This window comes from Gigantopelta aegis, chromosome 4, assembly GCF_016097555.1.
Source record: "Gigantopelta aegis isolate Gae_Host chromosome 4, Gae_host_genome, whole genome shotgun sequence".
NCBI classification, from domain to species: domain Eukaryota; kingdom Metazoa; phylum Mollusca; class Gastropoda; order Neomphalida; family Peltospiridae; genus Gigantopelta; species Gigantopelta aegis.
In genome coordinates, this window is record NC_054702.1 from 59,426,763 (window position 1) to 59,445,863 (window position 19,101).

The 19,101-nt window shown below is 40.2% G+C and overlaps 2 protein-coding genes across 2 annotated transcripts in view; one reads left to right on the top strand and one right to left on the bottom strand.

Annotated features, from left to right (window-relative positions):
- Nucleotides 1–1,772: 1,772 nt before the first annotated feature.
- LOC121370840 lies at nt 1,773–15,095 on the top strand. Its single transcript, XM_041496343.1, has 2 exons — nt 1,773–1,904; nt 13,476–15,095. The coding sequence occupies exons 1-2, from the start codon at nt 1,808–1,810 to the stop codon at nt 14,150–14,152; spliced, it is 774 nt and encodes a 257-aa protein (XP_041352277.1). The 5' UTR covers nt 1,773–1,807; the 3' UTR covers nt 14,153–15,095.
- Nucleotides 15,096–15,612: 517 nt separating this feature from the next.
- Nucleotides 15,613–19,101, bottom strand: part of LOC121370839 (5'-nucleotidase-like) — a 28,030-nt gene continuing 24,541 nt past the window's right edge. The window contains exons 6-9 of the mRNA XM_041496342.1: nt 18,975–19,097; nt 18,192–18,356; nt 17,129–17,332; nt 15,613–15,959 (exon numbers count right to left, since the gene is read on the bottom strand). Of these exons, the coding sequence (XP_041352276.1) occupies nt 15,775–15,959; nt 17,129–17,332; nt 18,192–18,356; nt 18,975–19,097 (677 nt within the window). The 3' untranslated portion in view covers nt 15,613–15,774. The remainder of the gene's footprint in view (nt 15,960–17,128; nt 17,333–18,191; nt 18,357–18,974; nt 19,098–19,101) is intronic.

Below are 19,101 nucleotides of genomic sequence, written 5' to 3' on the forward strand. Positions count from 1 at the left end.
ATTAAGAATTAAAACAATATGTATGTTTAATGGTAAGCCTTCTGGCTGTATTTTACCCATGTTATTTTGTAATATTGTGCATCGACCTTTTGGGACATGGGTGTACAGCGCAAGAGACGGCCGGAGTGAATCGGTTAATGAACCACCTGTTCGGACCGGTACTACAGCCAGATGCGGTCATATAGCAAAAAACTGAGACGGAAATGTTCTCAATTTTGTAGTGAAAATAAATGCTTATATAATGTATGTTCGCAGTGGTGTATGTTGTTAGTGCCAACGAGAATCCGTTCTATTGGCAATCTTCGTTTGAAGTTGGGAAATTTAACATGGGTTTCAGTGGCAGATGACATCTGTGTAGTGAGACCTAAAGTTTATATCGGAATGATTTAAGACCAAAAGCAATGAAACATTAACTCGAGAGCCTGTCTTGGGTTTGAACAGCGCAAAATCAAAAGATTCATACACTAAAAGTAACTTAAGTGGAATATGTTTACTACTTTTAACAATTAGAATTATAGTTAAATATTCACGCGGTTTTCCAATAATGTTTTGTGTTTGTGTTGGGGGTTTTTGTGGGGGTTTTAAATACCTAATTTTCCCGCTATTCAACTTCAAAAAGTGGAACGTTTTTCTTTTGAATCACCCGCTATTTGATAATATGTCTGACTTTGATTTGATTTATTTTATGTTATTTAGCAATTTGGCAAATCCGATCAGAATATATTATGTCGCCACATTTATGTTGTCAGTAGCCAAAGAAAATATAACACATTTAATGTTCTTTAAAGCATAGTAAAGCACTCGCTTGATGCATTGTCGGTCTAGGATTGATCCTCGTAGGTGGACTCATTTGGCTATATCTCGTTACAGCCAGTGCTCCACAATTGGTATAACAAAGGTCGTGTGATGTACTATCATGTCTGGAATGCTGCATATAAAAGAACACTTGCTGCTTTCGGTCACGAAAAAATGTAATGGGTTAAACTAGTTGAATTGAGAAACTTTAATTTGACATTCTTCACAATAGGTATTGCTGTTTTATTTGTATATTGATCAATGTTTTTGTTTGTGGTTTTTCTTTAGGGAATGGGTTTTTATTTTGGGTGGGGGGTTGTGTTTTGTTTTTGTGGGGTTTTTTTTTTTTTTTTTTTTTTGGGGGGGGGGGGGGGCTCTTTCTCTCTCAAATTACACATACGTTTCCCTTTATTTTTGCATGAAATCGAACTGAAATCATTAACAAAACACTTTAAAAAACTTGTGATGGTATATAACAAGATAGTTTGTTTTGTTTAACGACACCACTAGAGCACATTGATTTATTAATCATCGGCTATTGGATGGATGTCAAACATTTTGTAATTTGGATTATAGTCTTAGAGAGGAAACCCGCTACATTTGTTTTCCAGTAGTAGAATGAGATCTTTTATATGCACCATCCCACAGACAGGATAGCACATACCACGGCCTGTGATATACCAGTCGCGGTGCACTGGCTGTCACGAGAAATAGCCCAAATACCCCACCGACGGGAATCGTTCCCAAACCGACCGCACATCGAGCGAGCGCTTTACCACTGGGCTATGTTCCGTCCACATAAGAAGATAGAGGCATGCTAGGCTAGGCTATGTTTACCGTGTCAAATAAATTCCACAGCAAGAAGCAACCGATGAAGCAAGAAAGGAATATTTTAATACTTTATTTAACGACACTCGACACAGTTTACCCAACAGATGAACTACAATGGCGTTACGTCATTTTCTGGAGAAGCCCCACAGGAACGTCACTTCCAATATAAAGGTGTGGACAAATGGACAAGCATAGTCTAAATACATGTTCGCTGTCAAGACTATACCGGTGGAAAGCTTTGTACGAAAGTCCCCTGCTCGGGCCAGATTTCGTACTAAGTAAGAATGTAGCCCTATTTTATATTATTGCATTAATAAATTAATAGCAGAATAGGAGGGTTGCACGGCATTTAAGCTATTAGATAGCTCCAGAAAAGACTGCATAAAACAAGCGTGTGTGTAAGGGAAGGGGTTTTGGGGGACGAAATCCCTGCTCAAATATATATATATATTTTTGTTTTTTTCAATATATTTTCCAGGGAAGCATGACTCGACCCCACTATAAACTTCTCTCACCGCAGCAGGGCCGGATTTAGACCTTGGGGGGGGGGGGGGGGGGGGACACTTCAGGTTCGGGGGCCCCTCAACATAGAAATTAAATTACATGACAAAAAAAGAAATGAACTAATTTTGTAATTATTACATTTTTTATACAGGAAGTGCTTAGACGGGGGGGGGGGGGGGGGGTCAATTTCCCCCTTATAAACCAGGCACTGCGCCGCAGTCTAGACCCCCTCCTGGTATACATTCCTGCACACGCGCCTGTAAAATTATGTACGGTTCATTTTAGACCGGACCGGCCTCGGTGGCGTCGTGGTTAGGCCATCGGTTTACAGGCTGGTAGGTACTGGGTTCGGATCCCAGTCGAGCCATGGGATTTTTAATCCAGATACCGTCTCCAAACCCTGAGTGAGTGCTCCGGAAGGCTCAATGAGTAGGTGTAAACCACTTGCACCGACCAGTGATCCATAACTGGTTCAACAAAGGCCATGGTTTGTGCTATCCTGCCTGTGGGAAGCGCAAATAAAAGATCCCTTGCTGCCAGTCGGAAAGAGTAGCCCATGTAGTGGCGACAGCGGGTTTCCTCTCAAAATCTGTGTGGTCCTTAACCATATGTCTGACGCCATATAACCGTAAATAAAATGTGTTGAGTGCGTCGTTAAATAAAACATTTCTTTCTTTCTTTCATTTTAGACCGCTTTATTTCATGTTTTTATGTTTATGTTTTAATGATTTGTCTATTTTATATTTATATCATATGTTCAATGGTTTTTATTATTTTAGTGGAATTCGCAATAACAGGTGAGAAAATCGAGCGCAACCATACGGTCCACGGGGTCTCCCACGTTTAACATCGACAACGTCCTGTCACTGTAAAAGCCATAGAACATACGATATAAATATAAAGTAAACAAATCATTATATATATATATATATATATATAAACATGAAATAAAGCTTTACAGAGACAGAAGTATTCGGTCTAGGTTCATTTAGGCTAATTAGTTTCAAAAAGTACTCTATTCAACCAGATACATTTTTGTCATATCCTATGTGTAGTCTCGTTTGCTACGTGCATATGTTTTGGCTCGGTGCAGGCGTGGAATGCGGGAAACGGACGCATCAACAATTCAGTTCTATTATTATAATCATAGCAGTGTATTTATTTGAACGTCGCGGGTTTATTAACCGCTTGAAAAAGGCTCTAAATGATATTTTCGTATGCCCATTGGGCTATTTCTCGTTCCAGCCAGTGCACCACGACTGGTATATCAGAGGCCGTGCTATGTGCTATCCTGTCTGTGGGATGGAGCATATAAAAGATCCCTTGCTGCTAATGGAAAAATGTATCAGGTTCTGTCCTTAAGACCATATATCAAAATTACCAAATGATATCCAATAGCCATTAACGTCACTTTTCTCAGTTCGACTCATTTTTCGGTCAGCTTTGAAATGAGGGCGCGGGGTCAACAGAAGAAGGAAATGTTTTAATTAACGACGCACTCAACACATTTTATTGACGGTTATATGGCGTCAGACATATGGTTAAGGACCACACATAATGAGAGAGGAAACCCGCTGTCGCCATTTCATGAGCTACTCTTTTCGATTAGCAGCAAGGGATCTTTTATATGTGCCATCCCACAGACAAGATAGTACATACCATTGCATTTGTTACACCAGTTGTGGAGCACTGGCTAGAACGAGAAATAGCCTAATGGGTCCACCGACGGGGATCGATCCTAGACTAACCGCGCATCAAGCGAACGCTTTACCACTGGGCTACGTCCCGCACCCGGGGTCAACAGAGATCTTTAAATGTCAAGGGGTACAAATTTGAAGAAATTGTAAATTCTCTTTTTTTTTTATAAATATCTTCATAGTCCTACCTTTTATATGCGATTATTTATTTAAAAAAAAAAAAAAAAAAAAAAAAAAAAAAAAAAAAAAAACCACATACTGAAATGGCCAAATATTTGTTTTAAAATTTTGATTTGCATAGTATTCAATATAAAATCTCATCTTTGATGTCACTGATATCATACATATATACTGGTTAGATCCCTTGTTGCTAATGGAAAAATGTAGCGGGTTTTCTCTATGACTGCGACTAAAAACTTATCAAATGTTTGACATCCAATAGCCGATGATTGATAAATGAATGTGCTCTAGCGTTGTCGTTAAACAAAATAAACTAACTTTTTGTATACTTTATTTGTATTTGAGTGGTAAAGAATTCTGGAGTTTTTTAAAAATATAATGGTACACAATTTGATATACAGTAAAACTCATCTAAACCGAAAACCCTGAGACCAAGTAAAAAGTCCGGGTTTAAGAGGTATCCGGTTTAGCGAGGTTCTTTGCACAGATATTTAAAAAGGGACCGTGGAAAAACGTCCGGTGTTGAGGGAATTCCGGTTTACAGAGGGTCCGGTTTTGAGAGGCTTCATTATAGTTTATTATGTCTAAGTTTCACTGAAAGTCGCATTTATCAAACTACTTAGTTATTTAATTAATACGGGTCCAGGTTCGCAAACAGTACATGCAGATTCCAGTGTTGTCATGCCAATCAAATCTGAGGACACAAACAACTCTACTATCGGTAGGAAGATAACACGGTCGCCTGAAACGAATGATTTGAGCAAGAACGTAAGTTGTTAAAGGGACATTCCTGAGTTTGCTGCAATTTTTACGATCTTATCGACTAACACAGGGTTCCACCTAGCATCTGGAAAATGGGAGTCATCATGACTCGCAGGGCTTTATTTTGGGAGTCATGCATTCAAAAATGGGAGTCATCTATCGCCAGATATTATGTTAGCAACCTTAGTTGGAGTTATCTCCCTTGATGTATTGGGTGAAAGTAATCGCCCTTGTTTTTCACTCTTCCTTCTCCTTTTGTATTTGTCAAGTAAAGTTGTGTTTTACTTTCTAAGTTTGTGTTTCTGATTAGTAACTATTAGGGTGGCAACTTTTCTCTTAACTGGCGTGGTGGCAGCAGGTATCGAAACCACGCGTCTGAACACAAGCAGACTTTCTCGTAAGCTGTCCTGTATAGTTTTACTACGTCACGTAGCTGATCGGTTCGACGTTTAGCTCGCCTGTAACACACATTCTTTCATCGTAGTTCTACAACACCAACACACCATGGCACAGACACACCGCGCTCCAAAACAATGGTCTCTAACAAAAGTAGAAACAGTAAATTCATTCGAAAACTGGCGTCAAAATATAGTGTGCACGTTGTCACTCGATCCCAACTTCAGCCGTTTCCTGGCCGATGGATATACGTGGGATAAGAAGTCCCGTGCAGAACCCACAAGAGGTTTCGCTGACGATGGTGAACATATCCCAGTAAGACAACGTCTTACAGCTCAACAAAAAAGCAACTACTTAGACTTGATGTTGGGACAAATTGGAAATTATTGCCCCAACATATCTCGCAACACCATAATCAAAACATCCACATCTCTGCCTTGCATCTGGCAGTCAATACGCCTACATTTTGGCTTCCAATCCACCGGGGGTCATTTTCTGGATTTTGATGAAATTCAACTACAGCCAGAGGAAAGACCGGAAGATCTCTTCAGCGCCTAACTGCATTTGTAGAAGACAATCTACTCACACATGATAGTGGCATCACTCACCATGGTGACCAGGTTGCTGAAGATGAAAAAATGTTTCCATCTCTTGAGAACTTCATTGTTCTTCAGTGGCTGAGACTTATCAATAAAGACCTACCTAGACTTGTCAAACAAAGGTATGGCACAGAACTTAGATCAAGAACTTTAGCATCAATCAAGCCAGAAATATCACAAGCTTTGCCGTCATTAATCGATGAATTACGCACATCTGAAGATGCAAAGGTCATGCGCTCCTCAGCATGGCGGTCGCAACAAATACCCAGACACCAATAGGCTAAGCATTTTACCTCTCGGACGCCATCCAAAGTGTGCCCCATATGCAAAGCAGCAGACCGTTCCTATGATCATTTCCTGAGCCGTTGCAAACACCTTCCTGAAAGTGATCGCAAATTCCTTCTAAAAGCTCGACAAATAATCAACATAGCTGACAACCAGGACTCTGCAGACACTGATGACGACGAACAAAACGAATCGCCATCTGAATCTCACCAGTCTTCTAGTGCTTCTACACTGAGAGTGCAGATCAGACAGTCACCCTACATAAATGTGTTTTACAAACATAACAATGTTCGAGTAACTCTTGACACCGGCGCCACTGGAAACATGGTCAGGTTATCAACTGCACAAGCATTGGGATTCCACATCAAAAAAACATCACAATCAGCTCATCAAGCAGATGGCTCATCTCCCTTGAATTTGATTGGAGAAACTACTGCCACTTTCTCTCGGGGAGATAAGGAATTCCATTTTGAAGGCTTGATCGTGGAACATCTAGACGTAGACATACTTGCTGGGACACAATTTATGGAAAGTAACGACATCGGCATTCGACCTGCAAGGCGTCAGATAAGTCTTAAAGATGGTACACTTGTTCACTATGGCTCTATATCTGAAACAAAGGATCAACACACCATTCGCCGAGCTTGTGTACTCAGAGCACTACCCACTACTACCACAGTGTGGCCCGGTGACTATGTTGAAATACCAGTGCCTGATGACTACGCACTTCAAGATGATTTGTATGCTGTAGAACCACGAACCGATAACATTCATGCTACACAAGCCAAAACATGGCCTCCACACAGTCTCCTCCAAAGTGTTTCGGGGAGAATTCGCATACCAAACACAACCGACAGTCCACAACTCCTGAGGAAAAATGAAATTTTTTGCCAGATTCGACCAGTATTCATCCCAGACGTTGACAATGTCAGTGACAAACCACATCTCCCCAGAACAAATACCAAATCACAGTCATATGGCAAGTTCTCAGACCAAATTCAAATAGACCCTCACCGTATTCTCTCTCCAGAAATCAGAAAGGAATTCAGTGCTCTAGTTCAGGAATATGATGATGTATTTGACCCTTCCATAGAATGCTATAATGGTGCCAGTGGTCCATTCCAAGCAGTAGTTAACACGGGTCCAGTACAACCTCCTCAGAGGAAGGGAAGAGTACCCCAGTACTCCAGAAAGCAACTCGGGAGAACTTCAACAGATGTTCGACGACCTCGAGGACAAGGGAGTTTTCAAACGTCCTGAAGATGCAGGTATGAAGGTTGAATACGTTAACCCTTCCTTGTCAGAAAGCCATCAGGCGGCCATCGCCTGGTCACATCATTCGGTGATGTTGGTCGTTACACCAAACCTCAGCCGTCCCTGTTACAAATCGGTCAATGGAAATATATTATTACCACTGATCTGTCCAGCGCTTTCTACCAAATACCACTTGACAAGAATTCCATGAAGTATTGTGGTGTCGCTACTCCGTTTCGCGGTATCCGTGTATACACCCGATCGGCAATGGGTATGCCAGGTTCAGAAACTGCACTAGAGGAACTTATGTGTAGAGTTCTAGGAGATTTATTGACCGAAGGGATTGTCACTAAACTCGCTGATGACTTGTATTGTGGCGGAAATACCCCTGAAGAATTAATCAACACTTGGCGTCGGTTGTTCACAGCCCTTCGACACAGCAACTTAAGACTGTCAGCACACAAAACAATAATCACTCCACAATCAACCACAATCTTAGGATGGAATTGGCAACAAGGCTGTATTCAGGCTAGTCCTCACCACATCGCTACTTTAGTGTCGTGTTCGCCTCCCAACACAGTCTATGGTTTGCGCTCATTCATTGATGCATACAAAATTCTCGCCCGCGTTATACCCGGCTGTTCGAAGATCCTTGCCCCTTTTGATGATATTGTAGCAGGTCGCCAGTCAAAAGATGAAATAGTTTGGAGCAATGACCTTCATGATGCCTTTTCTCATGCCCAGACAATGCTCTCGTCAAACAAAGCAATTGTTCTCCCAAACCCAAAAGACCAACTTTGGATTGTTACAGATGGAGCTGTTAAGGATCCAGGCATAGGAGCAACCTTGTACGTAACTCGCCACAATCAACCTCGTGTTGCAGGATTCTTCAGCGCAAAACTCAGACCACGTCAAGTCACATGGTTACCATGTGGAATTGAAGCACTGTCGATTGCCGCTGCCACAAAGCACTTCAGTCCTTATATCATCCAGTCCAGTCTGAAACCTATCATCCTCACTGACAACAAACCTTGCATCCTTGCTTTTGAGAAGTTATGCCGTGGCGAATTTTCAGCAAGTCCTCGGGTTTCAACTTTTCTATCTACAGTCAGCAGATTTCAAGCCTCCGTCCGTCATCTAGCTGGGAATGCAAATATCCCATCAGACTTTGCTAGCCGAAATGCTCCAGAGTGTCACAATGAATCGTGTCAAATATGTACTTTCATCCAAAAAACTGAAAATTCTGTTGTTCGACACATTCTCATAGATGACATACTATCAGGTAAGACTCGGATACCCTTCACCACAAGATCAACTTGGCACTCACTACAAGAAGAGTGCAAGGATTTACGGCGTACCCATTCTCACCTGATTCAAGGTACTCGCCCTTCGAAGAAGCTCACCAACATCAAAGATGTTAAACGTTACATCAATACGGTAACCATTGCCAAAGATGGTCTCCTCGTCGTAAAGCGAATTGATCCACTATTCCCCACACGAGACTGTATTGTTGTTCCCCGACAAGTTCTAGAAGGTCTCCTCAATGCTTTACATATTCAGTTGAATCACCCATCAGCATTTCAACTAAAAAAGGTAGTTCAAAAATACTTCTTTGCGCTTGACATGGATCGTTCCATTGACTCTGTATCCAACAACTGCCATCAGTGTGCTGCTCTGCGCAAGACTCCATCTACCATTGTCGAACAAAGTTCAAGTAATCTACCTGAGACTGTAGGCAGTCTCTTTGCTGCGGATATCCTTAAACGAGAACGCCAAGTCATCATAGTTGTGAGGGAATGTGTTACATCCTTTACAGTCGCCTGTCTGATTGATAATGAACGTAGTGATGTCATTCGACAGGCATTGATTCGTTTGTGCATAGAATTACGCCCTCTTGACGGACCCCCAGCAGTCATCCGCACAGATCCTGCTCCAGGCTTTCTCGCGCTGGCAAATGACAGTTTCCTACACAAACACAGAATCACTCTTGAAATCGGTAGAGTCTAGAACATAAACAAAAACCCAGTTGCTGAAAGAGCAATACAAGAATTGGAAAATGAACTCCGTCATCAAGATCCTACTCGTGGTCCTGTTACTCCTACCGAGTTAGCCATAGCAGTCGCTAGTCTCAATTCCCGCATTCGAAACCGTGGCGTATCATCTCGTGAAATGTGGACTCAGAGAGACCAATTCACAAGCAGCCAATTACCCCTTTCTGACCAACAACTTATTACAGACTAACACTCCGCCAGATTATCAAACCACCCACACAGTGAATTATCCAAAACTCCTAAAGGAATCCAATCAACCATGCCTTCAGTACACATTGATGATTTAGTGTATCTATATTGTGACAGAAATAAGACATGTGCACGTAATCGATATCTTGTTGTGAACATTGACGGGCCATGGTTCGACATCCGCAAATTTGTTGGATCACAACTTAGAAATAACTGTTATCGTGTTAAACGTTCTGAGTGTTACATAGTACCAAACAAGACTTGTCAAATTCCACAGTGTACTTCCGGTGACACAGATAATGATGATGAAACACCCCCAGATCCTGACGTTGACACAAGTTATGATCTTCCTCCGATTCCAACTGAGATCGCCTCGCCTCTACCAGACATATCTTCCCAATCACTGGACAACATCCTGGACACAACGGAGGACTCGCTACTCCCCTCCAGACCACGACGACGGATAAATCTACCAGGTCGATTTAAGGATTTTGTGTTGAACTAACATTCACCATGTTTTTGTTCTAACCACGACATAGAAATATACTGTGTCAGTGTCATGAATCTGCATTTAACTATCGTTTACCATGTTTTATTCCAGACCCCAATGACAAGAACATCTACCGCGTCGATTTTGATGATTTTGTGTTGGTTTAATAGTAGCCATACATTTATTATACTCAGACAGTAAGTTCTAAACTTAACATTAACAGTACAAAAACAAAAAGAAGAAAAAAGTGGTTACGCCAGATATTGTGTTAGCAACCTTAGTTGGAGTTATCTCCCTTGATGTATTGGGTGAAAGTAATCGCCCTTGTTTTTCACTCTTTCTTCTCCTTTTGTATTTGTCAAGTAAAGTTGTGTTTTACTTTCTAAGTTTGTGTTTCTGATCAGTACCTATTAGGGTGGCAACTTTTTTCTTAACTGGCATATGATATATATTTCTGAAATCACATAATTAACTAAATAACTGTCTCGTTTATATTACATGCATATATTATATCCATTATTCTTTCTGTATAATACATATACATGCATATCCATTGTTTTTCTTCTTGTAAATAATTTAGTGGGGGGTTTTTCTGTCTTTTTATGTAGTCCGAAGGGACGTAGAAAGTGTGGTTGTTTCTACATCCGAATATTGTTACATATCCTCTATATAGCTGGTATTTAAAACTTGTGGCACCCTGTTTCAACCGTTTCTCAACCAAAATAGTGTAACAAATGGACATCGAAACCAAAAATGTATAACTTAGCGTGCTCACTGAATCCCGACTAAGTACTTGCGTCATTATTAACAAAATAAATCTTCCAACGACAACATAAAACATTTGCCCGCCATTTTAAATTTGCTAAATAGAGGGAAGCAACTCGCCCTGCACATTAAGAAAAGAATTGACTTACTATGCACCCTGCACTATCTTTTTATGCACCCTTTGGTTTTTAGTCACCCAATGCTGCATGTTAACCTGCTTTTGTAACATAGCTGCATCTGCGCAATCATTATGACTAACACCTATTTCATTTGCTCAACCATCTACATGGCATTGTACATGTCCGTATACAGACCGCGCATTCGACATTGTCGCGATGATCTAAATTTAGACAGGAACTGGCACATTACATCAGCAACACTGTTTTTAACACTTATGTTACCGTATTCACACGGTTAGGAACAAGTTAAACCAGTTTTGGTTTTTTTTTAAAATAATGTTAAAGCGATTGACAGCGGGAAAAAAATACACACAAAGAAAACCCTCGCGGATGATATTCGTATAAAGACCGCGTATTCGACATTGTCGCGATGACCTAAACTAAGAGAAAGGGACTGGCATACTACATTAGCCACACTGATTTTAACACTTGAGTTACGTTAAACATATTGATAAGATTGGGAACCAGTTAAACCGGCTATTTTTGTACTGAACATCGTTGCTGTTGTATGCTTTTCTTTTTTTCTATCTGTTTGCTGACACCAGTTTGGTATTGTGCAATAAATTGAACTGGAATTTAATTTAATTAGTCGTTAGGTTTTTATGTATTAAAAAAATGAATGTAGAATCGATTGACATCGGAAATATTTTATTTAGGAGTATTTTAGGTAAATGTTGCGTCAAATACGCAGGATTCCTGCGTCATATGAGACAGACTTTTTGACGATTGTAATTACATATCAAATATATTTTTCTGTATAAAATATTAGTGTCTGTATATTAAACGTGTTTCTGGTCAGTCTAATATTTGTACTAGGTTAAATTTCATTTTATTTCCTAAAATATTTTCTTCTTTTTGTACGTACGAAATTATATGAGGACAAAATCCAGTTTGGACTTCTTACAAATATTAAGTCGACAAGAAACACATTGAATATACAGACACTGATATTCTAAGCAATAAAATATATTTAATATGTAAGTTTATTCGTAGAAATATTGTATTAGTCGGAAACATCTTACAATGCAGCAAACTCAGGAATGTCCCTTTAATAGACAAAAACTATTCAGACTATTCGATACATAGATCAGCCTCTGCGGCGACAGCGGATTTTAGACCGAATGTCGAGATAACCGTACAACGAATAGCCGCTATATATAATATTCTAACTTGTTCAATCAATACACACCTTTTCAAAACGCATTCATTGATTTCAACTTATCTCCGTGCGTATATCCAATTAAGGTTCAAGCACGCTGTCGTGGACACGCACCTTAGCTATCTGGGCTGGCTGTCCAGGACAGAGGTTTAGCGGTTAGTGAAAGAGAAATCGGCATTGCGGCTCTGGGTGGAAGCCGGTAACGGGTTACTAACCCAATACCTAACTAGCAATATGTCCGATGGCTTAACCACTACGCCACCAAGGCCATTGTTTTTTTAAAATGGGAGTCTGCTGCTATATCCGTATACTAATGCTTGACACACGCCTACTGATTAACGCCAACTCGACGGTCACGTCGACGTTAATCGGTAAGTGCGTTCAGGGTAAACACACGACAATGGCGTCTAATATACAGTAACTGTTTTGCCAAGACTAGACAGACGCATCGGCTGGTGTGTGCAGGTGCACATTTAAAGACTACAGCCGACGGGACAGTCGAGTCGGCGTTAATCGATAAGTGTGCGTCAAGCTTAAAAAGCTATAGTTTGAAAAAATTCCAAAAGGCAACTCCGTCCCGCAGCCTCTTATACCGCTGTATTGTAACCCTGTTGGGTTTTTTTTTTATTGCTTTGCGAAGTAAATGGGTACGCATGTTTTAATTGATTTTATATAGCTATGTTCAAACATCTCTTGGACTCATGCCTATAAAATCGTTTATACTGCTAAATGCAGATGGTATGCCGAAGACATGACGTTGATGCCCATGTTAGGTCAGGTCAGGTCAGGCCAGGTCAGAGTGTTTAATGTGCACATTCAGAACAAGCTCTTGTAGCGCACGTCTGCCCTGGGCACAGGTGCCGGCCTCAGTCGGCTCCTCTGTCCAGGACAGAAAAGGGGTGGGGTGGTTTGGAGCGGGGACCGCCTGCACCAGCAGTCCGACCGGGGCCGGTAACAGGCGGAGGGTGGTATGGTATGGTGCTATGGAATTTGGAAAGTCCTGTAGGAGTAAGCAAAAGAGAATGGGTGCGCACTTTTGTGAAGGAAATTAGGCGCAATTTTGAACGGTCCGCCCAAAAAATTATAATATGGAGCTACATATAGTTTTGGAAGATTAGTATGTCGAGAGTAGCTCATTAAGTTGGCCTAGATGGCGTTGATTTGTCTTCCTAGGTTGCCCATAGGGGCCCTTAAAAGGGCCTGATCTGTTCAGAGCATGCCTATGTTCAGACTTTAAAGCCTTTATAAGGTTTCATAAGAACTTGGCCTGGACCCTGTCCATTTAGAGATACGAAATTGGGTACTATAATAGGTTTGTCTGTTTTGATTATTATCCTAGGAAGACAGCAAGGACGCTATGTAGAAGCAGTATTGAGGCCTAACAGCATTGTCTATGCAAAGAAGGGATATCATTTGCCACAACTGAGTCATAAAAGGCCTTTGATCATTGACGAACGGGATATTCGCGACGATGTCACCGCTATCCTGCGAAATTATTCAGGACAAACTTCGATGCGCAGCAGACTTTTGGAACTGGATGAAAAGCAGAAGCCCGTAGTGTATAAATGGGAGAAAGTTAATATTTTGCCTTCTGTCAGGCCTCAGCAACAGCAGGTGTCATCTTCGTTGTCATCTTTGTTGCGAAAACCACTCGTTAGAAGTGACAAATGCGTGGTCAAGAACCAAGATGTTACGAAAATGGCCAGCGTGTACAAGGGATTTGAGCTGGATCTGTCGGGAGCCAAAACGAGGAAGTATTATGAAGATCACTTCCCACTTCTGGCAAACATAGCGACCCACAGCCAACTGAAGCCACCATCTCGTCGCGATCTTGCCATAGAAATTCAAAATAACTATGTCCTTAAGAAGCAGCGTGACGTGCGTAACAGACTTGTCCGCCTCAGTAGTGATATTAATAATTTGGAAAGACAGGAGTCAGAGGGGCTTGTTACCACGCTGAGAAATGAAGAATTTGACCCCAGAAGTTGGCCATGGAATACAGATATATATCCTTAAATGTAGATGTGTTCTCCTTCTGTTTCGAACTAATCGGGGGCTTTTGGTTTATAGTAGTTCACCTACAAATCAATAAGGACCAAAAGCAAATTCGTCTGAAATCCATAGTAATATTTATGCATATAAACGATGGGTCTACTATGTGTAAAGTAGAATATAATTTAAATTAACAGGGAAGGGGAGGGGGAGGAGAATGAGACTACGATATTAAATTATCGTCACTTAGTATTCAGAAACTAAAATTAAAATCATGTTTGAGCTATATTATATTTTTAATTTATTATTATTATTATTATTATTTGTGTTGTATTTTGTTTTACATATATCATGCAATGCTCAAAAACATGTGACTCATTATTTAAACTCTATTTGTTATATTGTTTTGTATGTTTCATATTGAAATTCTAATCTACAATATTTGTTGAAAGTGTTATTGTCAAATCCTGTTTAATTTATCATTTCATTTACCATGGACTATGTACAATTGTTGATGACCAATTTCCATCATGCACTCTCATAAACTTAAATCAATACGATGTCTCTGTTAATATCTACTTTCTTCCTAGCCTTAATAGTTTACGTGTTGCGTTCTTGAAGGTATTTACCAATTTATTAATGTACCACAGTCGTTATTATTGTTTTGAATCATGAAAAAAAAATGGTTGTAATTTTAAATGTGTGTCATGTAGGCCTTAGGCCCGCAGTCTGAACATAGACGTTAATGTACCACAGTCATTACTATTGTTTAAATCATCAAAAACTAATTGTTGTAATTTTAAATGTGCGTTAAGTAGGCCTTAGGCCCGCAGTCTGAACATAGATGTTAATGTACCACAATTATTATTATTGTTTGAATCATCAAAAAGAAACTGTTGTAATTTTAATAGTGTGTGACATGTAGGCCTTAAAATAGAAAAACAAATAAACAAATATGCTGCTTTGATGAATTTTTCATGGATGTTTTTTTTCACACTTAACACTGTTATATATTGCATTTCAAAACTGTACATAATAGATGTTACTGTTGTCCATAGTACAGGTGTTATAAAAGACTGTTTTAAATGTGATTAAAAACAAACAAACCAACAACTAAAAAAAAAAAAAAAAAAAAAAAAAAAAAAACATCAACAGAAATTGTTTTTAATCACGTAACATCAGATTATTTAATTTAATTATATACGGGCATTAAGCAATTATGAAAGCATATTAAACAAAGATGCTGATGAAAAACGTTTTCACAATAACACAATTTATTGCATTTGAAAATAGTACATAATAGATGACACTGTTACTCCAGGCTAAGGCATATATACGTGTGTTTCAAATGTGACACCGTCATAGAGAGGAAACCTGCTACAATATTTCCATTAGTAGCAAGGGATCTTTTATATGCATAATCCCACAAATAGGATAGCACATACCACGGCCTTTGATATACCAGTCTTGAAGACTACATGTTAAAATTACTAAATGCTTGACATCCAAGAACCGATGATTAATAAACCAATGTGCTCTAGCGGAGTCGTTATAAAACTAAACAAACTTTAAAGGTTTTTTTAAACTTTCAAGACTACATACTGTAAATGATTAGGGCATTATAAAAGTGTGTTTAAATTGTAGATCTATATAAGATAAACAGCACAGATGAGTATGAAAGCTATAAAGGATGGGGTAGATGACGTCGACACTTCTCCAGACGTGCACACCTTCTTGGTGCCATCCACGAAAGTAATTCTGCCTTCCAGTCCAATAGTAACTGGAGTCATCTTCTCTAGGTACTTTCTAAATACGTTCGAGTCCATGTAGCCTGTAAAATAAGGTAAAACATCAATCGCTGCACCAACCTTAGTGGTCTAGTAAGGGACGGGTCGTTAAAGTTTGTTTTGTTTAACGACACCACTGGAGCACATTGATTTATCAATCATCGGCTTGTGGACATCAAACATTTGGTAATTTTGACATATAGTCTTTGAGAGGAAACCCGCTACATTTTTCCATTAGTAGCAAGGGATCTTTTGTATGCATAATCTCACAGACAGGATAGCACATTCCACGGTCTTTGATATACCGGTCGCGGTGCACTGGCTGGACCGAGAAATAGCCCAATGGGCCCACCGACGGTCATCGATCCCTGACCAACCGCGCATCAAGCAAGCACTTTACCACTGGGCTACATCCCCCCAAAGGGGCGGGTTATAGTCCAATGGTAAAGCGGTCAGTTTAGGATCGATCCCCGTCGGTGAATCCCATTGGACTATTTCTCATTCCAGCCAGTGTATATCAGTAGCTGTGGAATGTGCTATTTTGTATGTAGGGTGGTGAATATAAAAGATTCTTTGCTACCCATTGGGCTATTTCTCGTTCCAGCCAGTCAACCACGACTGGTATATCGAAGGCCGTGGTATGTGCTGTCCTGTCTGTGGGAAAGTGCATATAAAAGATCCCTTGCTATTAATGGAAAAATGCAGCAGGTTTCCTTTCTAAGACTATATGCCAGAATTATCAAATGCTTGACATCCAACAGCCGATGATTAATAGGTCAATGTGCTCTAGTGGTGTTGTTAAACAAAACAAACTTTAACTTTAACGTTTTGATTAAACCCAAATCCTCAAAAAAGATACTACTAAATGAAATACCTAATATATAGGCTATGCAGAACGTAGATAGAACCTTGCAACTGTGACTCTTTCCATGTAGCCCACTGGGCTATTTCTCGCTTCAGCCAGTGCACCACGACTGGTATATCCAAGGCCGTGGTATGTGCTATTCTGTCTGTGGGATGGTACATATAAAAGATCCCTTGCTGCCAATCGAAAAGAGTAGCCCATGAAGTGGTGACAGCGGGTTTCCTCCTTCAATATCTGTGTGGTCCTTAACCATATGTCTGACGCCATATAACCGTAAATAAAATGTGTTGAGTGTGTCGTTAAATAAAACATTTCCTTCCTTCCTTTCCATGTATGCTTATACATTACCTGTTTTTGGGGTGTCTATTTTGTTCTTTTTGATGACGGTGTAGTCGTCTCCACCGTTGGCAGTGAAGTCCGGCAGAATGATGTCGTATATCTGGGTCAGGTTCAGGGGTTCGAACTGAGGGACATCACACTTTGTGCACCTCACCTTCACCTCGACGACTCGATGCTGGGGAGGTTTGCTGACGTCATAGACCACTTTCATTCCTATGGCAATAATATAATTCATGTAATAGGGGCACAAAATAGAAGCTAAGAACAAAGTGTATATTTGGTAGCATTGGTTGTGGTGGTGTTGGTGGTGGCGGTGGTAGTGTTGGTAGTGGTAGTAGTGGTAGTAGTAGTAGTAGTAGTAGTAGTAGTAGTAGTAGTAGTAGTAGTAGTAGTAGTAGTAGTTGTAGTAGTAGTAGTAGTAGCAGTAACAGCAGCAGCAGCAGCAGTAGTAGTAGCAGTAGTATATATATTTGGTAGTGGTGGTGGTGGTGGTAGTGGTGATGGTGGTGGTGGTAGTAGTAGTAGTGGTAGTAGTAGTAGTAGTAGTAGTAGTAGTAGTGGTAGTGGTAGTAGTAGTAGTAGTAGTAGTAGTAGTAGTAGTAGTAGTAGTAGTAGTAGTAGTAGTAGTAGTAGTAGTAGCAGCAGCCAGCAGCAGCAGTAGCAGTAGTATATATATTTGGTAGTAGTGGTGGTGGTGGTAGTAGTATTAGTATTGGTAGTAGTAGTAGTAGTAGTAGTAGTAGTAGTAGTAGTAGTAGTAGTAGTAGCAGTAGCAGCAACAGCAGTAGCAGCAGCAGCAGTAGTAGTAGTAGTAGTAGTAGCAGCATCAGCAGCAGTAATAGTAGGAGCATTGCCATCATCATTACAAAATTGTTATTATTATCATCATAGTCGTTATCATCAGCATCAGTGTCATATTATTATTATTATTATTATTATTATTATCAACATGATCATCATCATCACCATCATTATTATCATCATCATCATCATCACCATCATTATTATCATCATCATCAATATCATATTATTATTACTACTACTACTACCATCATCATCATCATTCTTATACCTGACATCTGGAGGAATCCACCGAAGAGGTCACTGTTGGGGTCTGTAGAGTACGCGTGAACGCTGTGTTCGAGCGCGCCCAGAACGTGTTCTCCCTTCAGCTGGATTCGCTCAATAGTGTTCATAAACGGCTGGACGGTCAGCAGGGTTTCCATGTTGATGTCCCCTGAAAATAGATATGTATCACTATCATATTCACGAAAAACACCGAATCGGAACAAAATATGATGTTTTCGCGTTTGTTCCGCAGGGAACGGGCTATATTATATTCGAACGTTTTGTTCCTCACTGGTACTAATTTAGTAAGAGAGCTAGACGAACATTTGGACCGTCTACCTCTTACCGTCAGAGTACCCGGGCTAGTATTAATTAAGTGCGGTCGGTCTGGGATTCAATCAAACTTGTTATTTTAGGATCGATTCCCGTCGGTGGCCCCACTGAGCTATTTCTCCACAACTGGTGTAACAAAGGCCGTGGTATATACTATCCTGTACGTGGGACGGTGCATATAAAAGATCCCTTGCTGCTAATCAAAAAGAGTAGCCCATGAAGTGGCGACAGCGGGTTTCCTCTCTCTATATCTGTGCGGTCCTTAACTATATGTCTAACGCCATATAACCGTAAATAAAATGTGTTGAGTGTGCGTCGTTAAATAAAACATTTCCTTCTTCAAACTTGTTATCAATCAAAGAAAGTTGAATTTGATCACGTTTGGAAATAAAACAGCCCAGCTAAAATTAATGTTATGTTCGGGCGAGTTGGTATTGCATGTACTATACCTTACCAGGATCAATGTTCGATCGAATGCCACCGCCATTCATTATAGCTATTGCGACCGTGCTCCATTGTTCAGCATCGCCGCGCTTTTTCATGTAGAAATCAACAAGGCCGTCTGTGATGAAGTTCCCTTA

Bases quoted from the DNA above. Each gene is read 5' to 3' on its own strand.
- LOC121370840 (XM_041496343.1), top strand. From the start codon at position 1,808: ATGGACAAGCATAGTCTAAATACATGTTCGCTGTCAAGACTATACCGG. The intron at 1,905-13,475 runs GTAAGAATGTAG...TTATTATCCTAG, and splicing joins CGGGCCAGATTTCGTACTAA to GAAGACAGCAAGGACGCTAT.